General features: G+C 47.8%; 1 protein-coding gene across 1 annotated transcript; it reads left to right on the top strand.

Annotated features, from left to right (window-relative positions):
- The first annotated feature begins 2,448 nt into the window (after window positions 1-2,448).
- LOC311510261 (keratin, type II cytoskeletal cochleal-like) lies at window positions 2,449-23,358 on the top strand. Its single transcript, XM_084609790.1, has 9 exons — window positions 2,449-2,987; window positions 3,790-3,998; window positions 8,431-8,491; window positions 8,699-8,794; window positions 13,377-13,541; window positions 13,675-13,800; window positions 15,995-16,215; window positions 17,520-17,554; window positions 19,947-23,358. Exons 1-9 carry the CDS (start codon window positions 2,571-2,573, stop codon window positions 20,132-20,134), a joined length of 1,518 nt encoding a protein of 505 aa, XP_084465916.1. The 5' UTR covers window positions 2,449-2,570; the 3' UTR covers window positions 20,135-23,358.
- The last annotated feature ends 136 nt before the right edge of the window (window positions 23,359-23,494 follow it).

Genomic DNA, 23,494 nt, shown 5'->3' with positions numbered 1-23,494 from the left:
TGTTTCCGGTCAAATGCAACATTGTTTCATTTGGAAGGTTCTCCACCACCACCTTTAAAAATGTTTTAAAAACAAAATTTAAATCAAATTCAAAACGAAAATTCAGTTTGAATCAAAAAGTCCAAACTTTTTGTTTTGAAAAAAGGTGAAATGAAACATTTTGACTTTTTGGGGAGATGTTGCCCCAGCTCTATCCAGAACTCCAACGCTTTTGCTTCCCAAAGGGAAGGTGTTTAACAGGTTCATACTGTGTCTTGTTGCAGAGTCACTAAGGGCCATTCACATTGATTTGTAAGTATTCATTAGTCCATCCAGGTGCAAAACTATGCAGAGTTACCATGGTGTCCACAACAACAAAAAGAAACTTTGCTTCTAATCTGCTGGGACTGCCAGAGAAAACATGCAGAGCCAAACCCTGCTCTCACTTTCCCTGGTCTAAATCCGGAGTTAACTTGGTTGAAATCAGTGAAGTTATTTGAGTGTAAATGAGAGTAGAAACTGGTTTTTAATGGACCTGATTCTTCTCTCTTGCTGATGTAAATCAGGACTAAGTCCACTGTGATAAATAGAGTTACCGTGGGTTAGAACTGGTATAAGTGCCATCTGAATTAGGGCGGACCATTGGCTTCATTAGCGTAAGTCTGGATTTATATGGATTTAACTGAGATCAAGGTTACCTTTTAATGGGTCTGATTCCCTCCTGCCTTGCAATTTATGTTGTCCTTTTCTCTTTGTGCAAACTGAATGTGAAACACACCCAGATTTTCTTGGCTGCATTTTATCCCCATTTTGCACTCATGTAAATGACAATACAAAGAAGTCAACGGTCAAGCTCAATCAGCTAAAAACCAAGAGCCAGTTGTATGCTAGGCAAAAGGTTATGCTGGGGCTGGGCTTTGCTAGCATGTGTTAACTGAATCCAACCTGAGCACTGGTGCAAAGAAAGAAAGCAGCAGATCCAATGTGTTTGTCAGTCAATAAAGTTCATGGCTATTTCTCCTACATGGTTAACATAGAGGATCCTGCTTGGAACGGCTGAGATCCACTCCAGCTGCCTGCCACTTTGCCCACGCAGGGGAGGGCAAATATTTTGAAAGTGATTTAGCCAGAACATTGTACCATCATTCTCTGCCTCCCCCTCGCCCCCCCCCCCACCCCATTCTGCCCTGCAGAAGAGCACAGGGGGTTAAATATCCATGCACGATTTTCAAATATCAGGGCAGGGCTTAAAGAGCCTAGCAGGGATATACGCTTTCTTGTTGCAGACATTCAGAAGTGGGAGAGGCTTTCAAAAATATTTTTACTTTGTGCATCCTTCTGTGCGGGAGTCAGATGGATTACCCCAGGAGCTGACCTTCCTTGTTTTGACCACAGAGCTACACAGGTGCACATTTCCTTGCCCAGAGTGCAAAACACGCACTTCCAGGCTCAGCTGGCTTTTATTTTAGATCAAGAAGGGAAACAAGTCAGAAGAAACGGAAAGATGCCAGGCACACTGCGTGGCTCGTCTATAATATAGGCTGCAGCTCCGTTCAGAGGAGCGCTCACTGAGAGCCTTTCCTTATTTCTCCTGCTCTGTGAAGTTTAACTGGGATCTGCCATATACAGTAGAACCTGAGCATTACAAACACCAGAGTTAGGAACTGACCAGTCAACCACACCCCGCATTTGGAACCAGAAATGCACAATCAGGCAGCAGCAGAGAAAAACAAGCAAAAACAAACACAAATACGGGACCGTACCGTGTTAAATGTAAACTAATAAATATCAAGGGAAAGTGGCATTTTTTCCTGCATAATAAAGTCTCAAAGCTGTATTAAGTCAATATTCAGCTGTAAACGTTTGAAAGAACCACCCTAATGTTTTGTTCAGAGTTACGAATATTTCAGAGTTCTGAACAACTTCCGTTATCAAGGTGTTTGTAACTCTGAGGTTCTACTGTATTGTTTCTTGTGGAGGAAGTAAGGTGGTTGTTATAGATTTCTTGATTTATGTCAGATTGTCTGGGCTTGATTCTCAAAAGGCCCCTTCCCCCCATTCTGGCTGTGTCATGGAGAACAGCCCTGGCAACGTCACGTGCATTTGCTCCTTTTTAAGGCTCCTGTGCAGAGCCAGAGCAGTGTAAAGGGGCTTTGTGTAAATGAGAATCAGGTCCCCCTATGTTTGAAATTACTGCTAAGGGATGGCTGCCTTTTATTTTTGCTTGTGTGAACCTAGAGGAAATATCCAAAATAATGCCAATGTCTCGAGGCTGTGAAAGTTCTCTCTAAGCCGCAAGGAAACAAAGGAAGGTTCAGGAGTAAAAGAACCCTCTGCTAACATCTGTGAGAGGAGAGCAGAGATACTATGTCAACGGTCCGCCTTCAGCAGATTGAAAGAGGTAGGACAGCTGCCAGACACACCCACCCCTCCGTAAAATGATCCTTTCTCTGCCCTCAAACCAAGCCCTGCTCTTCTAACGGATAAAAGGAGAGGGAGGCTCAGAGGGACGCACTTGATCTCTCCTGATCTCCCCTGTAGCCTGCCTGAGTTTTCTCGGGAGGGGAAGGACAGAACCCAGCCCAGTAACCATGTCGAGGGCTGTAAGTTTCAGTTCTCGCTCGGCTGCTCCCCCAGGGGGCTTTAGACAGGTCCGAGTCAGCACTGTCTCCTCGACCCGTGCCTTGGGCGGGGGTGCCAGCTTGGGAAGGGCAGGTGGCTTTGGCAGCTCCAGTCTCTATAGCCTAGGCTCTGCCAACAAGAGGATTTCGCTGGGCGCTGGAGGAGGCAGCTCCTACAGCGTCCACTCTGGATATGGGCTGGGCACTGGGTTTGGCGCAGGAGCCGGTGGTGGGTTCACACCTGCCAGCATCCAAGAGGTGACCATCAACCAGAGCCTCCTGACGCCCCTCAACGTGCAGATCGACCCCACCCTCCAGATGGTCCGTAAAGAGGAGAAGGAGCAGATCAAGACCCTCAACAACAAATTCGCCTCCTTCATCGACAAGGTGAGATGCAGGAACGGGTGGCAACTCAGGAGATGATCCAAACCCCAGTGAAACCAGCGGGGGACTTTCCCTAGACTTTGGATCAGGCCCCGTAGTTCTAAAGATGGATGGTAAAATTATCCTGTAGCCCTTATTGAATTCTTACTCATGTTGACTTCCACAACAATTTTTGCTTCAGTGAAGGCCTTGGTGCTTGCTCCCTGTTGATTAAGCTGGGGCCATTCAGGGAACCTAGGCTACGCTGTAAAAATCCCAGAGATTTCAGAAGCCCCAAAAGGTCAGATCTGGGTGCCAATCCAACGCCACCAAATTCAAGGCAGTGCTTGGATCTGGGGCTTTGAGTTGACCTGTTCTCAAGGCTTGCTGTAAATCGGTGTGGCTCTACTGAAGTTAATTGACACCCATTTAGCTCCGCTGTTTTACCCCAGTTGGGCAACTGACCCATTTGTAAAATTTGGATGGGAATCCAGGCTGGGAATTTTTAAATCCCCTCGAAGGGTGACGGGCGTTCAGCTCTATGATCCAGTTACCCTCAAAGTCATTAGGCAGATTCCCAGGGGAAGCCAAATCTGTCCCTCTCTAACAAGAAAAAGCTGCATTTGCCTAGTGAACCAGTAGTAAGAAATCTGGGGTGTTATCTCGTTTCAGAATCTCAAACTCTCTCCCTGAATAGTTCAGATGCCTTTCCCTTCCCCCACATCTCATACAACATGCATGTCCTTGCAGTGATAGACTATTCTCCTAGCTTTGTGCCGTTATAGCTGGCTCGCTAACAAGGTCTGGTTCCCCTCCTGGCTTGCAGGTCCGCTTCCTGGAGCAGCAAAACAAAATACTGGAGACCAAATGGAGCCTCCTGCAGGACCAAAAGACCACCCGCAGCAACATTGCTCCCATGTTTGAGGCCTACATCAACAACCTGCGGAGGCAGCTCGACGGGTGGCTGAATGACAAAGGGCGCCTGGAGGGCGAGTTGAAGAACATGCAGGATCTTGTGGAGGATTTCAGGAACAAGTAATGTATCATCTAGTTGTCTAACGGTATGCTGAGCCCAGGAGAGCTGTCTGACATCCTTGCAAAGGTGGCTCAGGCTCTTCAATGGGGGATCCTTTTTAAGGCAGGGGACTATGACCCCCTGCAGAAAATAGCTTACACGCCAGCACAGTAATTGCTTGCTATTGCTTGGTGTGGTGTTCTGTCCCATCTGGTTGCACCGAGACGTGTGTGTGTGTGTGTGTGTGTGTGTGTGTTATATTAATGAGTCTGCTCTACAACCTTAGTTAAGGGCCATATGGGGGTGTGTTTGTGTGTGTCCCCAAATAGCTTTTAGTTCATGCAGTAGAGGCTCATGCACTGAGGTCCCAGGTTCGATCCCGCCCACCGATGACCAGGGTCTGCCAGCTTCTAGCAACACAGTTCTGTAGAATCTATCTAAACTTCTAAGGGACGTGATCTGTATGTGCTAAGGCAATTTAGATGGCTCATTCAGAAGAGATTTCCAACCCTGTAGTCAGTGGCTGACCTTTGGCTGACTTACAGTTACAGTATCGGAAGAGGGAACGGAAACCCTCTCCAGAAGGAAAGACAGATCGATTGCAGCCAGGGAGAAAGCTTTGTTTGCAAACAGAGACTTTGTACTAGAGACGGCTGGGAAACAGCATTTCCACTCCCGGGGGGAAATGCTGACATTTCAGAATGTGTTTTGGTTCTGAATTGTAACAGACAAAAGGAATTTTTTCAATTTTTTGTGTGTGGAATGGCGCTTTCAAAATAGTTCTTCCTGAAAACATCACCATGTTCTGCTTTGGTAATGTCACAACATCATCGTATAAAATGCTAAATTACATATATCACAGCTATTAAAGATAATAACACCTAGCTCTTATACAGCACAGTTTGTCAGTAGGTCTCAATGCACTTTACAACGCTTTTACCGGTGGGGAAACTGAGGCACAGGGCAGTGAAATGACTTGCTTAAGGTCACTCAGCAGGCCAGTGGCAGAGACAGGTCTCCCAAAGCTGTGTCCACACTGCCACTTTCAGTGCTAAAACTATTCAGTAGGCAACGCTACCTATAGTGTAGGTCCCTATGATTCATAATGCTGCCTACCTGTCGTTGACATAGACCCATGGAAACAATGGGGGGGGAAATGACTTGTGATCTAACAAGGGGCTTCTCAATCTTAACCAACTCCTTTGGGAAAGTCCAACTCAAACCACTCCTCACTCCTTTCATCCCAGGCCGCGCCCATCTGAGTTGGCAAACTGGAGCAGACAGGAACTGTAAATAGCGCAGATAAACCCCAGGGAGTGTCAGGAGAAAAGTCAATAACCGGTAATCCCTGCACAGGTGCAGCTGAGAGGCGTGTAGATGAAACAAAACAAAGACTGTTGGGGGCTGCATTATCTCCTGCCTAATGGATGTCCCCCATTGCTTGGGTTATTAATATCTCACCTATGGAGCAGTGCTTTACACCTGTGCGAAGAGGGTTTAAAAAGCTTCCATTCCTCAGCCCAGGATCCTCAGCTGGCGTAAGTGTAGCTTCTCTGGTGCCGAGCAAAGTGGGTGTAAATGCCTGCCCAGGTGCAAAGGCAGTAGAGAATCAAGCACAGGGACTTCAAAGCTCTGGCAAGGTGAAGGGGTCTTAAATTGAGTGTGCCTGTAATTAACCCCCACTGCAAGGCCCCTTTACAAAGGCAGAGCAGTGTAAAAAAGGGTCAAAGTGTAAATAAGAATCGGGCCCTAAGCATTTTGAAGCATGAAGCTAATCAAGATGGTTGTGATTCTTCTCTCACTCATATCAGTTTTACACTAGTAACATCAGTGGAGTTGCTCCTGATTTACACCACTTTACATCCGATCAGGTGCGAGTCATACTGAATTTGGTACCTGGATTGACACCGATAACGGGCATGCCAAGACTGCATTGTAAACCCGGGTCTGTGGGACCCAGACTTGTGGACTTGGTGTTTCCACGTCTGCGCTTGACCATCCACACTGCATTGTAAACTGGGGCTTACAATTGCTGGACCCGGGTCTCCCAGCTGTGCTAATACATTCATAGTGTACGACTCAGTCCTTCTGACTCGGGTCTGTGCTTGAGCTGCATCCACACTGCAAAATGACAGGGCTTGGACCCATCCACTGAGCGGGACTCGGCCTCTGACCCTCTGGCCAAGCAAGGTTCTGGGACCGGGATGCTTGCTGACCCAAGTCAGAACGATTTGTATGGGGATGGAAGGGGCTTGGGCTCAGACCTACGTGCACCGAAGACATACCCTTATTTGGGGTGAGGCAGGTAACTCCTTTGACATCTGTTCACTTATTTCATTCCCTTTCTCTCCATACTACAGGTTCTGTGTGCAGAGCATGCCAGTGTCAATGTCAGGGTATGCAATTTGCTCACGAATGCCAGATCCTCAGCTCCTATAAATTCGTGCAGCTCCATTGATTTCAATGGAGTCACATTGAGTTTTACGAGCTGAAGACCTGTCTCTGTATATGCAACGTCGCATTGAGTTTTACGAGCTGAAGACCTGACTCTGTATATGCAACGCACCGTTCTGCTGCAGGCAACATAAACCAGAACTGCAGCCTATAGGGTGCCTGTTGAACTCAAGGTTCCTCAAAGCACTTTGGAAAGCAACAGGTTTCGTACCAGCTGTGCAGCAGCCGTGTAAGCAAACAGAGCAGCTATTATGATCCCAACAATAGTATCTCACAGACAGCTCTGCTCAGCTAGAATGAAAAACACGGAGTTGCTGTGCTGGGGATTTCAGGGGCTGTTGTACTGGGTTTCAGGTTGTTCCAGGTTGCATTTTCCACTCTGCTGTGGATTCACTTGGGCAAGTGACTTACGTGCAGGCCTGCATTTCAGAGGTGCCGCTGGGCTCCGATAGTGCCTGTTAATTTCAGCTGGAGTTATGAATGTTCAGCATTCTTAAAAATCAGGGTTTATGAGCCAGATCCTTGGGGGTGTAAATTAGTGTGGCTCCAGTTAAGACTGTGGAAGGATGTAAAGGATCTAGCCCATTGCATCTAAAGATGGGTCTTTTTGCTCTGTGATTGTACAGTGCGTTGCATAATGGGGTCCTGGTCCGTCACCCGGGCTCCTAGATGCAACTGTAGTACAAACAGCTCGTGATAAAAATGGATAACCAGAAACTGATGTAGCCCAAATTAGAGAGCACTGGAAAATTTGAGCCATAGCCTCTCTGTGACTCAGTTTCCCCATTTGTGAAAGGGGCTAATTAGACTTGCTTACCTTCTACTGGTATATTGAGGCTTAATCAATGCCTGCAAAATGCTTTGAAATCCTGGTATAAAGATATGCATAACAATAGCAATGATAACGAGGAGGAGGAAATACTGCCAGACAAGTTTGGAAGATGTTTGAATGAATTTGCTGTAACTGTTCACACCCTTTTTGGACCAGCATTCGCTTTTGGTGGGTATCCTGGGGAGGAAGTTGTGACTCTTTGCACCAGGAATCTGATTCCATGAGTTACCGCTCATCCAAACAGGCAGCCTAAACAATAGCATGTGACTTATGTGTCCAATCAAAGACAAATAACACAGCATGAATTTCAAATATTAGACACTTGCAATGAGCTGTTTGGGCAGACCAAGGGTCAGGCCCTCAGCTGATGTAAATAGGAGTAGTACCATTACTGATTTACACCAGCTGAGGATCTAGGACTAAGGATTATTTTCTTAAATTTGGAGGGTGTGAGTGTAGGGGCTGCTCATAGGCTGGGAGCTCAGGCGGCTCGGGGGAGCCCTAAGAAGGGAAAAGGAGGGTAAGATGAGGGAGGGGGCAAATCTATGTGCCCCCCCCCACTTTAAATAGCACTCTGCAGAACCTGCAGCAAACAATTTCAAATGACAAACACATCGTGGGAAATCATACGCTGACTGGAGATGATTCTCAAATGGATCAAGAGGTTAAATTGATCAGCTAAGTTATTCATTGTGAATTTTTGGCTGGGGTCTAGCTAGAGGTGGGTGCTTTCCCATTCCATGAGAGTTTCTGAGATTTGACTTTTTCCCCACCCCATATCAAAACAAAAAGTCAAAATCCCCCAGATATGTGTAAACTGATAATCTGGGAAAAGATCAGATTGGGCCCAACTGAAATGTTGTGTTTCAATTTCAACGTTTTAACATTTTTAAGGCTATTTTTAAGGTCAAGAAAATGAAGTGAAAGTTCAAAACAAAAAAGTCACTTGGAACCGAAAAACGAAGCTTTGTGTCTAAAATGTAAAACAGTCCTGTTTGTACAATTTCAAAATGAAAAAAAAAAACCCATTTCTCAAATCGGGAGATTTATCCAAACCGACAGTGTCCGTTTCCACAAACGGGCGTTTTACGACGAGAAAATGTTTTGTCTAAAAACTCCTGACCAGCTTTCACTCTCACGCACGCCGCTTCCTTTCCTCCCATCAGGTATGAAGATGAAATCAACAAGCGCACGACAGCAGAGAATGAGTTTGTCGTTCTCAAAAAGGTGAGTGGCACGATCTTTGAACGAAATCGCAGAAGTTGAGTTTCAAAGGGGCGGAGGCGCGGTAATGTTTCTAGTATAGACTAGCCCTGGACGTAGGCAACACCCGAATCCTTATCTGGGAACCTGAATAAACACCCTGATTTTCAGACACAGTGAGCACCCCTGACCTCCACAGAAGCCAAACTTGGTGTCTTGATTATTCTTCAGGATGTCGATGCTTCCTACATGAACAAGGTGGAGCTGGAGGCCAAGGTAGATGCCTTGACCGATGAGATCAACTTCCTGAGGTCTCTCTACGAAGCAGTAAGTGCCCTTTCCCTCTATCATAGACAGACTGATGATGTGTAACTCCATCAGTGATTGACGTTTCCAAGGAGATGCTTCGTGATTTGTGGCTATGGTATGTAAATATTATGGATGGTTGGATGGATAGACCTTGATTTTTCTCTCACTTAAACAAGTGAGAATCAGGAATAGCTTCCGGAAAGATTATAGAGTTATACTTTTGTAAGGAGGAGAATCAGGTCCTATGCATATGAGCAAGAGGTTCAGACTGTGAGGATCTGTTCAGTGATGCTCAAAAATGAAGCCCTAAAGTGCTATATTTGTCCCAGTCCCCCGGTGTCATAAAATACAGCCCATGGCCACCCAAGCAACAGCTTGAGGGTAAAACAGATCAAATGAAGTTTGCAGTCCCTGTGATCTCATGCAATGATTTCTTGTCATCCGTGATGAAAGACACAAGAGCTGAAGAAGAACTCTAGTGTTGTGAATTTATTTTGTGACTGCATTTCTAATAGAGCTGATTGGAAAACGCATGTGTGTGTGTGTGTTTTAGACAAAATATTTTGGCAAAAACTCCACATATTTTGATTATGAAATGCCATCCTTGTGCCTCCTGTGAGTTGTACTTCCAGGACCTCATTCTCTTCTATAGACCAGACTCCCTAGTCAGACTACGTCTCCCATGATGCACCACAGTCCTTCCTTACGGTAGGGGAAAGCAGTGTAGTACGGCACTCACAAAGCAGTGGTGCACTATGGAAGATGAAGTCCAACTGGGGACCCTGGTCTATACAGGAGAATGGGGGCACAAGGCACTTCAATTACTCATGAGGCACCACCGTGGCATTTAATCATCAAAATATTTTCGTTTTCAGACTTTCCATTTTCTGGCCAAAAATTGAAATTTGCCCTGGAAAGCAGACACTTCTCACAAAATTTTATTTTGCTTAGTCAAAAATCCAATTTTAAGTTTCAGTGGAAAATTTTCAACTAGCCTTAATTTATACCCCACTTCGAAATTTTCCCTTTGGGTCCTGGACAGTTGACAATAGAGCTCTTCCTGTGGCAACACGTGTAGGCCCCCTGGTTGATCGTAATTTGCATAGACGACTCAAATCACCGTTTAGCAAATCCGGCTCTTTGTTCCATGTGAGCTTTGTATTTAAACAGACTCGGGAGCCAGGGGATCACAGGTTTCCTTCTGAAGCGAGTTTACTGCAGAAGATGCAAGTGGTGCAAGCTAAAAAAAAATTAATATTGATTTTCTGGTGGCAAAAGAAGTTCACTGAGTCCTGGTCATGATGCCTGAAGACTCCACCTTGGGTCTCCCTCCAGTTCCGATTGGAAAGCCTCCAATACCCTTTCCATCAGGGTCTGAGTCCCCACCGTAGTCTGCTGCCCTTCTGTGGTCGTTCCTACGTTCACCTGGGCCCTCTCTGTCCCAATTGTTCTATCTCATAACCCCTTTTTTCCTGCCTCACTGGGACCCATACTTCCCCTTTGCTACCACACCCTCTCTTAAGTGGGCAATGCCTTTTTACATGGCCAGCCTCATGGCACCCAAAGCAAACCCTTTTCTTTGCCTTGTCAGCAAGGCTTCCTTTTGGCCTTCTCTTGCGCAGCCCCTTCCCCTGGGCTTGCCTTCACCTCACAGCTCATGTATGGGCATCTCCTCCAAAGGTGCTCCCACTGACCACAGGCAAAACATGCCCCTCCTTTTCCTGTTCTCCCCACAGGACGCACTCTTTGGGGCTTTCCTCTCTTCCCCATCCTAGCAGGGGCATTCCCTTTTCTGGTGTTCTCCTCACTCACAGGCGTAACACTCCTGGTGCCCAGGCCTCCAGCCTCCTAGCTCTGATATCTTCCTTCCTATCTTGCTCCCTGAGGCCTCTACTAATTTCTTCCTGCAGGAGCTTATAACTAGAGCCTGCTGCAGTTTGGCCAGCTGTGCCAAATAATTCTGCACATACCAACGTGTCTCCCACTGTCTCTGCTGGTTCTCCAGCACCTGCTGCAGCAGGGCCTGGATCCATCCCTGCTGTTTGTCATCCCCCCAACTTCTGCAGGGGGTGGGGGGATTCTGGAGTCCTTCCTGGGAGGGTCTAAATGCCTTCTGCAAAGAAAGCTTCCGCGCACTGCGGCTCCATTGCCACTTTGCCTCAAGTGTCTCTATTATAGTCTGTCCTGCTCCCCTTGCATCAGGGTAACTGCCTTATACAGTCTTTCACAGTCCACCACAGTCTCTCAACCTCCCCTTGTAGCAGGAGCAACCATGTGCCTGCGTTCTCCACCAAATTGTCACAGAGGGCACCACTCCCCTCTGGTCTGGCGCCTCCTCCTGGTCACTCTGGGGATTAGCTCTTGAGGTTGACGCCCCTTCTGCAATTTGCATGCCATTGCTCCGCTTCTCCCTCTGGTCTGCAGCCACACTCTCACTCCAGGAACCACAGCGTCTTCTTCCTTCCGGCTAGATCACTCAGCACTTTCCCCCTTCCAGTCTTTCCTGTCCAGCCGTCCTAGGCAGTCTTCCCATTCACTCCCTCAGTGGCTGGCAGGGGAATCCAGGCCTGCCCTCAATTCCAGGTTCCAGTCCAGGGACCCCCCACAGCTCAGCCATTCTGGGCTTTCCTGTCTCCGTCCTCACTGCTCCTTCCCTAGACTGCTTCCTACCACACCTGGTTCCCCTTCTCTCTCTGGGTGTACCAGCTCCAAACCTTCTCCTGCTTCCCAGGGAGTGACTGCTGCCTGCCTTCCTGCAGCCTTTCCCAGCACTCCTCAACTTTTGCCAGCTACCTGGCTTTCTACAGGCCCCACCTGTTCCTGCCCAGCTGAACCTGCTTCCAATTAGTTCCCTGCTCCTGGCTCTTCCTCCAGCCTCTGGAGTTCATTGGCCTGCCTCGCCACCTTAACCCTTTCAGTCCCGTGTGGGGTGGTCACCCCACTGCAGGAGCTCTCACCTGCCTTTGCTAGGGAGAGTAGGAGCAGCCATCTCTAATTTATCCCTCCCTGCCCTCTTACTTTAAACCTGGCTTGCTCAGATGGCGAGATAGTCTCTTTACATCCTTGGCTAAGAGTGGTAGAATCTGGCCCTAACTTTGTAGTAAAGTTGGGCCTGATCCAAAACTCTGGATCCAAACTTTGAATGAATTTGGATCTGGCCCTTCACATCACAGCTGGGCTCCTTTCTCTACAGAGGGGCAAAGCTCCTTGACCCCCCTTAAACTTTGGGTGAGTTTGGATACAGGTGTCAGGTACATCTCTGCTTTTTTTCTTCACCTTGCAGCATCAGAATGATCTGTTTTGGCAGCTACTGTATTGCGACACTTAGTTGGATTCCTTCCTGGCTAATGATTTATTTGACAAGTTTCTTCTTATCTCCTTTCCTTTCCTTTGCTTCTCTTTTCTGATCTTAATTGGTTTCTACAAGTAACACCTTAGAACAGAAGAGAGAGATCAAACAGTTCAGCTAGGGTTGTCAGGTGTCTGGTTTTGGAACCCAGAGACCCTGGCAGCTGCGGGTCAGCACCACTGACGTTAAAAGTCAAGCTCCTGTGTGACTCCCGGAAAGCTGCCGGCATCTCCCTCTGGCTCCTAGGCAGAGGGATGGCCACGGGGGCTCTGTGCGCTGCCCCCGCCCCCAGCACCAGCTCAGCTGCTTCCATTGGCCAGGAACCCTGGACAGTGGGAGCTGAGGGGGCGGTGCCTGCAGGTGCAGGCAGTGCAGAGAGACACGTGGTCGTGCCTCCGCTTAGGAGCCGGAGGGAGATGCTGGCAGCTTCCCAGGAGCCCCCTGAGGTAAGCACCGCTCAGAGCCCGCATCCCATCCTGCTCCCCAGCCCCCTTCCCCAGCCCAGAGCCCCTTCTTGCACCTCAAACCCCGGCCCCACCCCAGAGCCCACACCCCCAGCCAGAACTTTCACTCCCCCCACACCCCAACCCCCTGTTCCAGCCCGGATCTCTCTCCTGCACCCTGAACCCCTCATTTATGCCCCACCCCAGAGCCTGCACCCCCCAGACCATAGGCCATACCCCCTCCCACACCCCAACCCCCTGCCTCAGCCTGGAGCCCTCTCCTGCACCCCAAACCCCTGGTCCCACCCCAGAGCCTGTACCTGCAGCTGGAGCCCTTACCCCCCCACACCCCAACCCCCTGCCCCATCCTGGATCCCCCTCCTGCACTCTGAACCCCTCATTTATGGCCCACCCCAAAGCCCACACCCCCCAGCCTAGATCCCATACCCCCTCCCATACCCCAACCCCCTGCCTCAGCCCAGCGCCCTCTCTTGCACCTCAAACCCCTCATCCCCAGCCCCACCCTAGAGCCCATACCCATAGCCCTCACCACCACTCGCCACCCCCCGCACCCCAAACACCTCCCCCAGCCCGATGAAAATGAGTGAGTGAGTGAGGGTGGGGGAGAGCGAGCGACAGAGGGAGGGACATGGCGTGAGCAGGGGCGCGTGGCCTTGGAAAAGGAGTGGGGCAGGGAGCGGGGCAAGGGTATTCGATTTTCTGCAAATAGAAAGTTGGCAACCCTGAAGCTCAGCTGAGATAGAAAATTAGCCAATTGAGATTATAATGTGTTTAATGTAATTCACAGGAACTTCGTGAGCTGCAGGCACAGGTCTCTGACACCTCTGTGGTCCTCACGATGGACAACAGCCGAAACCTGGATATGGACAGCATCATCGCTGAGGTCAAAGCGCAGTACGAGGAAATGGCCAACAAGAGCCGAATGGAAGCTGAGTCCTGGTACCAAACCAAGGTGAGCGATGATGGAAATAGGGGAACTCGGAGTTTCTGCTATTTAATATGTGTCTGGAGAGGCTAGTCTGTGAGGGGCCATTGAGAGCTACCATGATGACTGTCCTTTACGGAGCTGTTGTTGTGTACCACAGTTTGAGACGCTGCAGGCCACTGCGGGGAAACACGGTGATGAACTGCGCAACACCAAGACCGAGATCACGGAGATTAACCGCATGATCCACAGACTGCAGGCTGAAATTGACAACGTGAAAAGCCAGGTGAGGCGTTGGCCTGGTTTTCCTGCTGCTTCTTCCAGAGTGTGTTGAGTCATGAGTTTAATAGAAAGAAGGTTCATAAATACAGTAAGAGGTCTTAAGGTCAGTGCCTATTAAAAGCACTTGGAGAAAGCTGCAGTTATAATGTCAGAAGAGGAAGATCTTGCGAGGGAAGGCAACATGTCCAGGTGTCCGTTGTTATATTGATCCCAGTACTGCCACCATGACTTCCACTGGCCAGTGCTTTACTCTGGGAGTACTTCCATTACAGTCATGGTCTAGTGGATAGGGCACTATTGTAGGAGTCGGGAAACGTGGTTTCTATTCCTGGCTCTATGTCATGATGGCTCAGCCACAGCGAGGCACTCCAGTGCATCATGGAGGATGGAGTCTGACTGGCGAGCCGGGCCCATAAAAAAGAATGGGGCCATGAGGAACATGGGACTACAACTCCCATGAAGCACTGCAGCAGATGCGCTTGACACACAGGTTAATAGCGAGACAATGCAGGGGAGATAATATCTTTTATTGGACCAACTTCTGTTGGTGAGAGAAACAACACAGAGCTCTTCTTCAGGTCTGGGAAAAGAACTTTGAGCGTTACAGCTAAATTCAAGGTGGAACACATTGTTTAGCATAGGTAGTTAGTATGTACTCTAAGGGACAATTCAAGGTGGGTTCCGCGATGGGGGAGGATCTCAGATCCCAGGCTCCAACCTGAGCCTCAATGTAGGGTGACCATATTTCCCAAAGGGAAAAAGAGACACTGTGTGGGGCTAGCCTGAGACCTTCCCCTGCCTCCCCCCACACAGGGTTGTCCTGAGCTGCTCGCCCGAGCCCCCCCATGCAGGGCTGGCATCGCTGGTCCCCCGAGCCCTGCCTGCCCCCCACGCAAGGCTGGGGCTGGCGTAGCTGTTTGCTTAAGCCCTGTCTGCCCCCTGCCTGAGCCCTGCCTCCCACTCTGCACGGGGCTGGCATCCCCACTCACCCCCCGCATGTTCTTTCACTCCCCACTTTTTTGACAAATGCCCACCTTTGCCACAAAGGGACTGTCCCAGCCAAAACGGGACAAATGGCCACTCTACCCCAAGGTCTACAATGCAGTTTTACAGCCCCACAGCCTGAGACCCACAAGCCCAAGTCAGCTGCCACGAGCCATCCAGGGTTTTTAATTTCAGTGCAATAGGGAGCAATCCTGCATGGGTTACGGAGAGGGACATGACACTTCAATTCTTTGCCATCTCTGACTTCTATGATCCATCCACCTAACTTCTCCACTCCCTTTCTGTATCAGGGAAGAGCCAGATGTGCACACAATCTGCTCATTCAGCCAGGCTGGGGTTTTTCTTCACTTTATCCTGCCGCTTTAATCAGTGCATCAAAGGGATGTTTAAAACTCCTGCAAAGTTGATGGCTCACTGCCTGCAAGGCATGGATATTTGCAATGAATAACCAGAGTGCACAAAAAGTGGGGAGATAAGCTATTGTAAATCACTCAGCGGTGTTTATTTGGTTTCAGGGCAGGGTGGCTGGAACACACATTCATAAGCAAATAGTGTGAGCCAGTAAAGCTGCTTTTGAATAATGAATGGCAGTTTAAAACCAAGCCTTCCATCCCAACAGTTGTATTATTCTACAGATGTATGTAATGTTGATCCTACAGTAAAGGGTGCACTAGAAATACAATCCATCTGTAGACAGGCAGATTGCACTGGGAGTCTTTTGTCCTCCTCTGGAAGGTCAGGTCTTGCTCATTGCCCAACTACCATAGATGGACCCAAGGTCCAATCTAGAATGGCAGCTCCAGCTGGAGTGACTTCTAAGAAGAAGTCAACTAACTCATTGTGCATTGGGAATGCCTAGATTAGATACATAGATAAATAGATAGATAGTCCATCTCTCTCTGTGTATATCTCTCTCTGATACAAAGATGTCATCAACAGATAGATGGATGGATAGATAGATGGATAGGTCTAGCTATTTGTGTGTCTGTCCATCCAGTACAAAGATGGATGGATGAATACCATAGATGGCATAGAGGGATGGATGGTTACTATAGATGTCATGCATGGATGAATACCGTAGATGGCATAGAGGGATGGATGGATACCATAGAGGGCATAGCTAGATAGTAGAACAGAAATACCACACCAAGGGGCTGAAACACACACTGAAGTCCCGTGTTGTGCACTTGTAGCGTGCCAAGCTGGAGGCAGCCATTGCTGAGGCCGAGGAACGTGGCGAGAGGGCCATCAAAGACGCCATGGCAAAACAGGAGGAGCTGGAGGCTGCCCTGAATAAAGCCAAGCAGGACATGGCCCGCCAGCTGCGGGAGTACCAAGATCTGATGAACGTCAAGCTGGCCCTGGATATCGAGATCGCCACCTACAGAAAGCTGCTGGAGGGAGAAGAGAGCAGGTGGGTGCAATATACAGGCCTAAAATCATTGGCATAGTTCATCAGAACTAGGCCAATTTACCCCAGAGGGTCTGACCCATGGTGTGCGCAGCACGCAAAATCGTTTCTAGAAAGAAGGACCCATTTCTCCGTTGTCCTACACTTTGAATGGTTATTTACACCTGTGCAAAGAAGAGGTGTGATGCTCCCACATCAGATCGGGGGCATTACACCGGTTTTGCACGTGGGGGTGAATGGTGACAGGCACCAGGCAGTGAGGAATCAGATCCAGTGTTGTTCACAGTTTCCCATGAGACATCATTTGCTGTATCCGGGGCTCAGTCCTACTTCCTTTGATGTCAACGAGTTTTACCACTGTCTTAACTGGAGCAGGATTCAGGGCTTTAAAACTGCTCCATAAAGGTAAATGACTTACAGGACCTGATCCTGAGAGATGGGATTCAATGACCGTCATCATCAATGGGAGAGGCAAGTTCTCAGCTCCTCTCTGAATTGGGGCATTAATGCAACGGTGTGTCTGTTGATTGGGAATATTCGTGGAGGTGGGAGAAAAGTTAACCCCAGAGGCAGGGAAAAGCGAATGCACCACATCAGTCCCACGCGAGCCCAGAACAGATTTCAGTGCCCTGCTGCGTTCTGATGGACATCAATGGCAAAAATCCCGTTTCGAGCTGATTTTTTCCCCGGTGAAATATTTCAATGAAAATGAATTTTTTTTTTTTAGTTTTGATGGGATTTTTCTTCGAAACATTTCATTTTTTTAAATAAATCATAGAATCGTAGAATCTCAGGGTTGGAAGGGACCTCAGGAGGTCATCTAGTCCCACCCCCTGCTCAAAGCATGTTCTGTTTTCTCTTGCTGGCAAAAAAAAATTCAGTGTAGAAACAGATTATTGGGCATGGGAAAATTTTCATTTTTTGAACCCAAATTCCAAAATTGTTTTGACCAAAGTGACATTTTCCATGGAAACACCCATTTTGTCAACAAAAAAAAAAACAACAAAATGGTTTTCTATTAAAAATAACTCATGTAGATGGAAAATTTCCAACCAGATTTACCCCATCAGCTCCTGTCAGAGTCGGACGTGCCATTAACAATGCATGTCTTGAAGGGATGAAGCACGTTTGTTAGTAAAGGACAAAGTACCTGATGATACAGCTGTCTCATATTCATTATTTATAATAGCAATCATAATACATTCCCATTGTGCTGGTCTTCAAAGCCAAAAGCCTCTGGGTACCATATCTGATGAGAAGTCTAACCAAACTTCTTCTTTCTTGCCTTTGTTTTCCTCCCTCCACAGGTTGGCTGGGGACCACGTTGGCAGTGTCAGCATCTGTGAGTTGGCTTTACAATTAATTCCTTCCCTAGAAAGGTTGGAGAAAACGTGCTTCAGAGTTCACAGGCCATTGATTTTATTTTATTGGATCCCTAGAGAAAATGAATGAGGAAGACCCCAATGGTATCCTATAGACCAGGGGTGGGGAACCTTTCTTCTATCAAGGGCCACTGACCCACCGAAAAAATCAGTCATGGGCCACACAAAGCCCCACGGGGGAGAGGAGGGGGAAAGGTTCAGGGCTTCCCTAGGCTCCGGGGTGGGGCCATAAATGAGGGGTTCAGGGTGCAGGAGGGGGCTCCAAGCTGGGGCAGGGGTTTGGGGTGCAGGAGGTGGTGAGGGCTCCAGCTGGGGGTGCGGGTGTGGGGCTGGGGATGAGGGGTCTAGGGTGCAGGAGTGGTCTCCGGGCTGGGGCCAAGTGGTTTGGAGTGCGGGAGGTGGCTCAGGGCTGGGTCAGGGGGTTGGGGTGCGGGAGGAGGGTTGGGGTGTGGGCTCTGGGAGGGAGTTTGGGTGTGGGAGGTGGCTCAGGGCTGGGGCAGGGGTGTGGGTGGGGGAGTGGGTTCTGACCTGGGGCAGGGGGTTCAGGGTGTGGGCTCTGTTTGAGTGGCGCTTACCTCAGGTGGCTCCCAGTCAGCTGCGCAGCGGGACTAAGGCAGGCTTCCTGCCTGCCCTGGCTCTGCGCTGCTCCCAGAAGCGGCCGCCATGTCCGGCCCCCAGGCAGAGGGGCCAGGAGGCTCTGCGCGGCGCGTGCTGCCCGTACCTGCAGGCGCTGCTCCCGGAGCTCCCATTGGCTGTGGTTCCCCCGGCCAATGGGAGCTGCGAAGCCGGCACAGGGGGCGGGGGCAGCGCGTGGAGCTTCCCTGATTGCCCCTGCTCCTAGGGGCTGCAGGGACCTGCCGGTCGCTGCTGGTCACTGCGCAGAGCCGACCGGACTTCTGGTGAGCCAGCGCTCACAGCTCCAGCTCCACGGGCCGGGGAGTGCCGAGGCTCGGGGCTTCCGGCCCACGGCACAGAGACTTGCCCCGGGCGGTATGAAATGAAGCAGCAGGCCGGATCCGGCCCGCCAGCTGTAGGATCCCCACCCCTGCTATAGACCTTTCACGCGCCCTCCAAACCTACAGAGCCTGATTCTCATTGACATGGCTAGGAGCTAGGGGTGTGATTCCCAGCTTGAGTAGCCATACTCACGCCAACGCTCACTTGAGTTAGGGCTTTAAAATCACGAGCGCAGCCATGGTAGCTGCCCCACGTACAAACCTTCCTGAACCCCAGCGCCAGAGCTGCCGCATGTGACATGCTTCTAGTACCTATTGATCATTTATTGAACCCTTTATAAACAGCAGCTTAATATGAGAGTGTGTATGAAAACGGATAACTTTCTATCAAATTTGACAGGATTTTTCCATAATGGTTATTCATGTATTTATTTATTTTGAATATTCTAGCCCCAGCAAATCACTTTAGCCCATGCTTAAATTTAAGTACATCAATAATCCCATTGAAGTCAAAAATACTCATCCACCAGATGTTCTGTCTGTGCGATGTTAGCACTAAACCTGGTCAGAAATTTTCTGACTGAACATTTCTCCATCGGAAAATGCCATTTTGTTGAAACCAAAGGGTTTTGCAGAAATGTGTCGATTTCAATGAAATGTCATTTAAAAAATCTGAATGGAGCGTTCCAATTGTACATTTCAAAAAGACTTTTCGCTTAATTTCTTTTATTTGATAATATGCAAGTTAATTCTTTTTCAAAAACCAAAACTGAAAAGAAACGTTTCGATCAATCTGAAACAGTTGTTTTTAAAAATTATTTCAACTAAAATTTCAAATTTGTTTTTCATTCTATTCTGGAACAGAATGTTTTTTTGGATGCATGGAATTTCCTGTGAAAAGGAAAAATCCAGTTGCCACACAGCTCTAGCTAGCACCAAAAATGCACCATTTGCCATGCACTGGCCACCCTTAGACCCTGATCCTGCAATGAGATACACTAGTGCAGACTCCTGCTTCCTTGTGGGAGTCCCATTGTGAATGGGAGTCTGCATGGGTACAGGGGTGGGCAGAAGTGCTTCTTAATGCAGGACTGGGGCCTCGTTGCCAGGTCATGCTCCTGTTCCCATGACACCATCTTGGCCTGATTCTTCATTGTTCTGCACCCTTTGTTGTGATTTACACCAGTGCAAAATCAGTGCAAAGTACACACAAAATGGCTGCTTTGTACACTTGGCAGTCTCTTTGAACTGGGGTGAATCATGACACAAGGTGCAGGGCGATGGAGAATCAGGCCCTCTGCACCAGCTGGGCACAGCTGCAATTGCATTGTGCTCTCCTGACTGGAGTGGATCTGCAAACCCAGGCATTTATGATGGTTTTGTTTTTGCACCATAGCTGTGGTCAATTCTAGTGCTGGAGGCGGATACAGCAGCGCGAGTGGGTATGGCTTTGGAGGAGGAACTGGCCTGGGAAGCGGAATGGGCAGCGGGGGACTCTCCTTTTCCTCCGGAGGGAGCCCTGGTGGTATGAAAGCGTACTCTCTGAGGACGACCTCTTTCAGAAGAAGAAGTGACAGGAACTAAGCTCCAAACACCAAGCTCATCACTGCCGGAATATGAGTACAAAAATAAATAAATGGCATAGAAAGACAAAGGTTTTATTGTCTCCTGACAGCCAAACTGGTTGCAAAATTGTGCAGTGATGAATGAAATGCCAGTAAGATACATCACAGTGCATGACCCCACCGCAGACAGCCCAGGGCTTGACTTTGCCCCATTGAGCTTTGCCACCAAGAGCAGGATCTAGGGTGAAATTCACCGCTGTGCAGAGGGCAGGATAATGCCTACACGTGACTTAAGTCCTACTATAGCCCTTTGTCTGGCTCTTTGCATGAAGGTGAATTTCACCCACCCAAAGGCAAAACCATTTGAACATCAAGTTTTTCTAAATTTCTGCTGGGATTTTTCAAATGAGCCCAAGCGAATAAGGTGCTGAACTCCCTCTGAATAGGATTTGGGCACCTAAACCCCCTAGGCTGTTTTGAAAACCCCAGCTCTTAGTTAAGAATCCAAAAATGTTTTGTTAAAAAAAGAAGTTGGCTTCTTTCTTTCTTTCTTTCTTTCTTTCTTTCTTTCTTTCTTTCTTTCTTTCTTTCTACAGAAAAAAATGCAGACATTTAAATTTGGCTTTTTAGAATGCAGAAATTCACGCACACACAGTGAAGTTTGAAGGGCATAAAATTGCCCAAAACTAAATGGCCAAAAAATTACTTTAAATTTTGCAGTACATTCTTCAGCCTTGGGCCTCTCTTCTGGCCACTCTTTTTTCAATCTGGTATGCTGGATCAAAAATAAATAGCTTCCGTTTATTTCCACCATTCCAAGAGAATACATGGTGCCATGGCCCATAAGAGTTTACTTTGTTATTTCAGTACAAACTGCATTGACAATCTTCTTTTAAAAGCATGCAGAGAGTGGGAATTAATTTGTTTCACCACAAAATGTAAGCAATATGGTTACTACATTCTGTTCTCACTTACACTGGTGCAAATCAGGAGCGACTCCATAAAAGCCTCTGGAATTGTATAGACATAAAAGTGAGGCAAGTGAGAGGAGAACCAAGCCCAAAGAGTTTATCTATGGTAGAAATATTTAGGGACTCTTGAAGCTTGTATTGTCATTTATATGGGTGCAAAGTGCTGTCAATCAGACAGGTGGTGTTTGACACTCTGCAACTCCTTTGCTTAATTGTAAATGATGACATAAGTCGCAAACACTGGGATCTTGCTCCATACACCTTTAATATCACATGCAGCAGACAATGGACCAGATACACTTCTGGTGTAAATCAGCATAGCATTGGCTTCAGTGGAGTTATACACATTTATACCGGCTGAAATTCTGGCCCAAGGAGGGCTTCAGATTCCTCTCACACACAAAGTGCTAGTCTGTTGACTTCAGCAGAGATACGCTTGATTTTCCTAAGTCTGACTGAATTCATTTTCATCCAAGCACCCAACCCATCAGCTGGTATAAATCGATGTCACTTTATTAACTTCAGAGGAGGTGTGCTACTTACTCCAGCTGAGGATCTGCCACTAAAAGTCTAGTTGTCGTCGCTTTCCGATGCAGATTTTTCCCACGCTCTTCCTCTTTTGTTACCCTGTAGTTTATACAGCGAATGCCTTGTCTTCCCAGTTCTTTTGTGGTTTTGCTACAATATGGGTGATGTCATTTGGCCCAGAGGGCTTTGTGGCTGCAGTGTAAGAAAGAATGAATAAAAAGCTTATGGGTTGGGAATTGTAATGAAGAACAGAGACCTACTTGACTGTCCCTGATTGCCATAAAAGAAGCCGGAGTGCGGCTAGAAATTGCTCAGATATCTTTAGGTTACTATCAGTGCTATACTTATTCTATCTTTGGGTTCAGATGCTTAAGATAGTAATAGGGCTGGTATTGATCTCATTGACACCAATACAATACCACAATGCCTCCACCAAAGCATTAGAAAGTATTAAAAAACTGGCCCCGAGGAGTGAGAATTGTTTCCTTGATTCTGAGGTCTCTGCCAGAGCTAAGGAAGATCATGCTCTGCCCTTGTTTAAGAGGGGGGATATGATAGACTATAAAATCATGAATGGTGCGGGAAAAGTGAGTAGGGGCGTGTTTTTTGCCCCTTCCCATAATACAAAAACTCAGGATCACCCAGTGAAATGAATTGGCAGAAGGTTTAACGCAAACAAGAGCAAATAGTTTTTCACCCAATGCACAATTATCCTGCACATTGTAGGGAGAGTGGTCACTTTGGATAAGCTATTACCAGCAGGAGAGTGAGTTTGTGTGTGTGGTTTTTGGAGGGGGATGAGGGAGTGAGAGAACCTGGATTTGTGCAGGAAATGGCCCACCTTGATTATCATACACATTGTGAAGAGAGTGGTCACTTTGGATGGGCTATTACCAGCAGGAGAGTGAGTTTGTGTGTGGGGCGGTGGAGGGTGAGAAAACCTGGATTTGTGCTGGAAATGGCCCAACTTGATCACTTTAGATAAGCTATTACCAGCAGGACAGTGGGGTGGGAGGAGGTATTGTTTCATGGTCTCTGTGTGTATATAATGTCTTCTGCAGTTTCCACGGTATGCATCCGATGAAGTGAGCTGTAGCTCATGAAAGCTCATGCTCAAATAAATTGGTTAGTCTCTAAGGTGCCACAAGTCCTCCTTTTCTTTTTGCGAATACAGACTAACACGGCTGTTACTCTGAAACCTGTGGAACTTGTTGCCAGGAGATGTTGTGATGGCCAAAAGTGTAACTGGGTTCAACAAAGAGCTAAAGAAGTTAACGGAGGATAGGTCCATCCATGGCTTTTAGCCAAGATGGTCAGGGATGCAATTCCATGCTTGAGGCAATCCTAAACCTCTGACTGCCAGAAGCTGGGAGGGGAAAAAGAAAGAGGTGGATCTGTCCACGTCTGTTCTGTACACTCCCCCTGAAGCTCTGGTACTGATCACTGTTGCAGACAGGATACTGGGCTAGGTGTGTTCTTATTTCATTACAATAACTGGCTATGCCAGTCAAGACAGGTCTTTAGGTTTAAATGTCTCATGGAAATAACTAATTACCCCATTCACATTTGTTGTTGTTGTTGTGACTGTATGAGAGACAAAACAAAAATCCCTGCAAAGAATTTTGTGTTGCATTATCAACCATATCTTCTCTGCAATGTAGCTGCGGTTGAAGTTTCCTGAGTTTGTGATATGGGAGTGTGCATCATGCCTTTAATAAAGTTAACCCATTGTAGTCATTTGCAATCACAGTTGGTTTTCTTGCCTGTGGAATTCTGCATACTGAGGTTGGGGGCAGGAAAGCCTGGGAGCTTCTAAAAAATGGCATGTCTTATTATCTATTTGGGCTCCCTTTATAGCATCCTTGTGTTGGATCATATTA

Source organism: Lepidochelys olivacea (genome assembly GCF_965140295.1).
Source record: "Lepidochelys olivacea isolate rLepOli2 genome assembly, chromosome: 20".
NCBI lineage: Eukaryota > Metazoa > Chordata > Testudines > Cheloniidae > Lepidochelys > Lepidochelys olivacea.
The sequence above is the reverse complement of the archived record's forward strand: the minus strand, read 5'-3'. Positions and strand labels throughout refer to the sequence as shown.

Coding starts and splice junctions, on each gene's coding strand:
- LOC311510261 (XM_084609790.1), top strand. CDS start 2,571: ATGTCGAGGGCTGTAAGTTTCAGTTCTCGCTCGGCTGCTCCCCCAGGG. Junction 8,492..8,698: donor AGTTTGTCGTTCTCAAAAAG/GTGAGTGGCACG, acceptor ATTATTCTTCAG/GATGTCGATGCTTCCTACAT. Junction 8,795..13,376: donor TGAGGTCTCTCTACGAAGCA/GTAAGTGCCCTT, acceptor TGTAATTCACAG/GAACTTCGTGAGCTGCAGGC.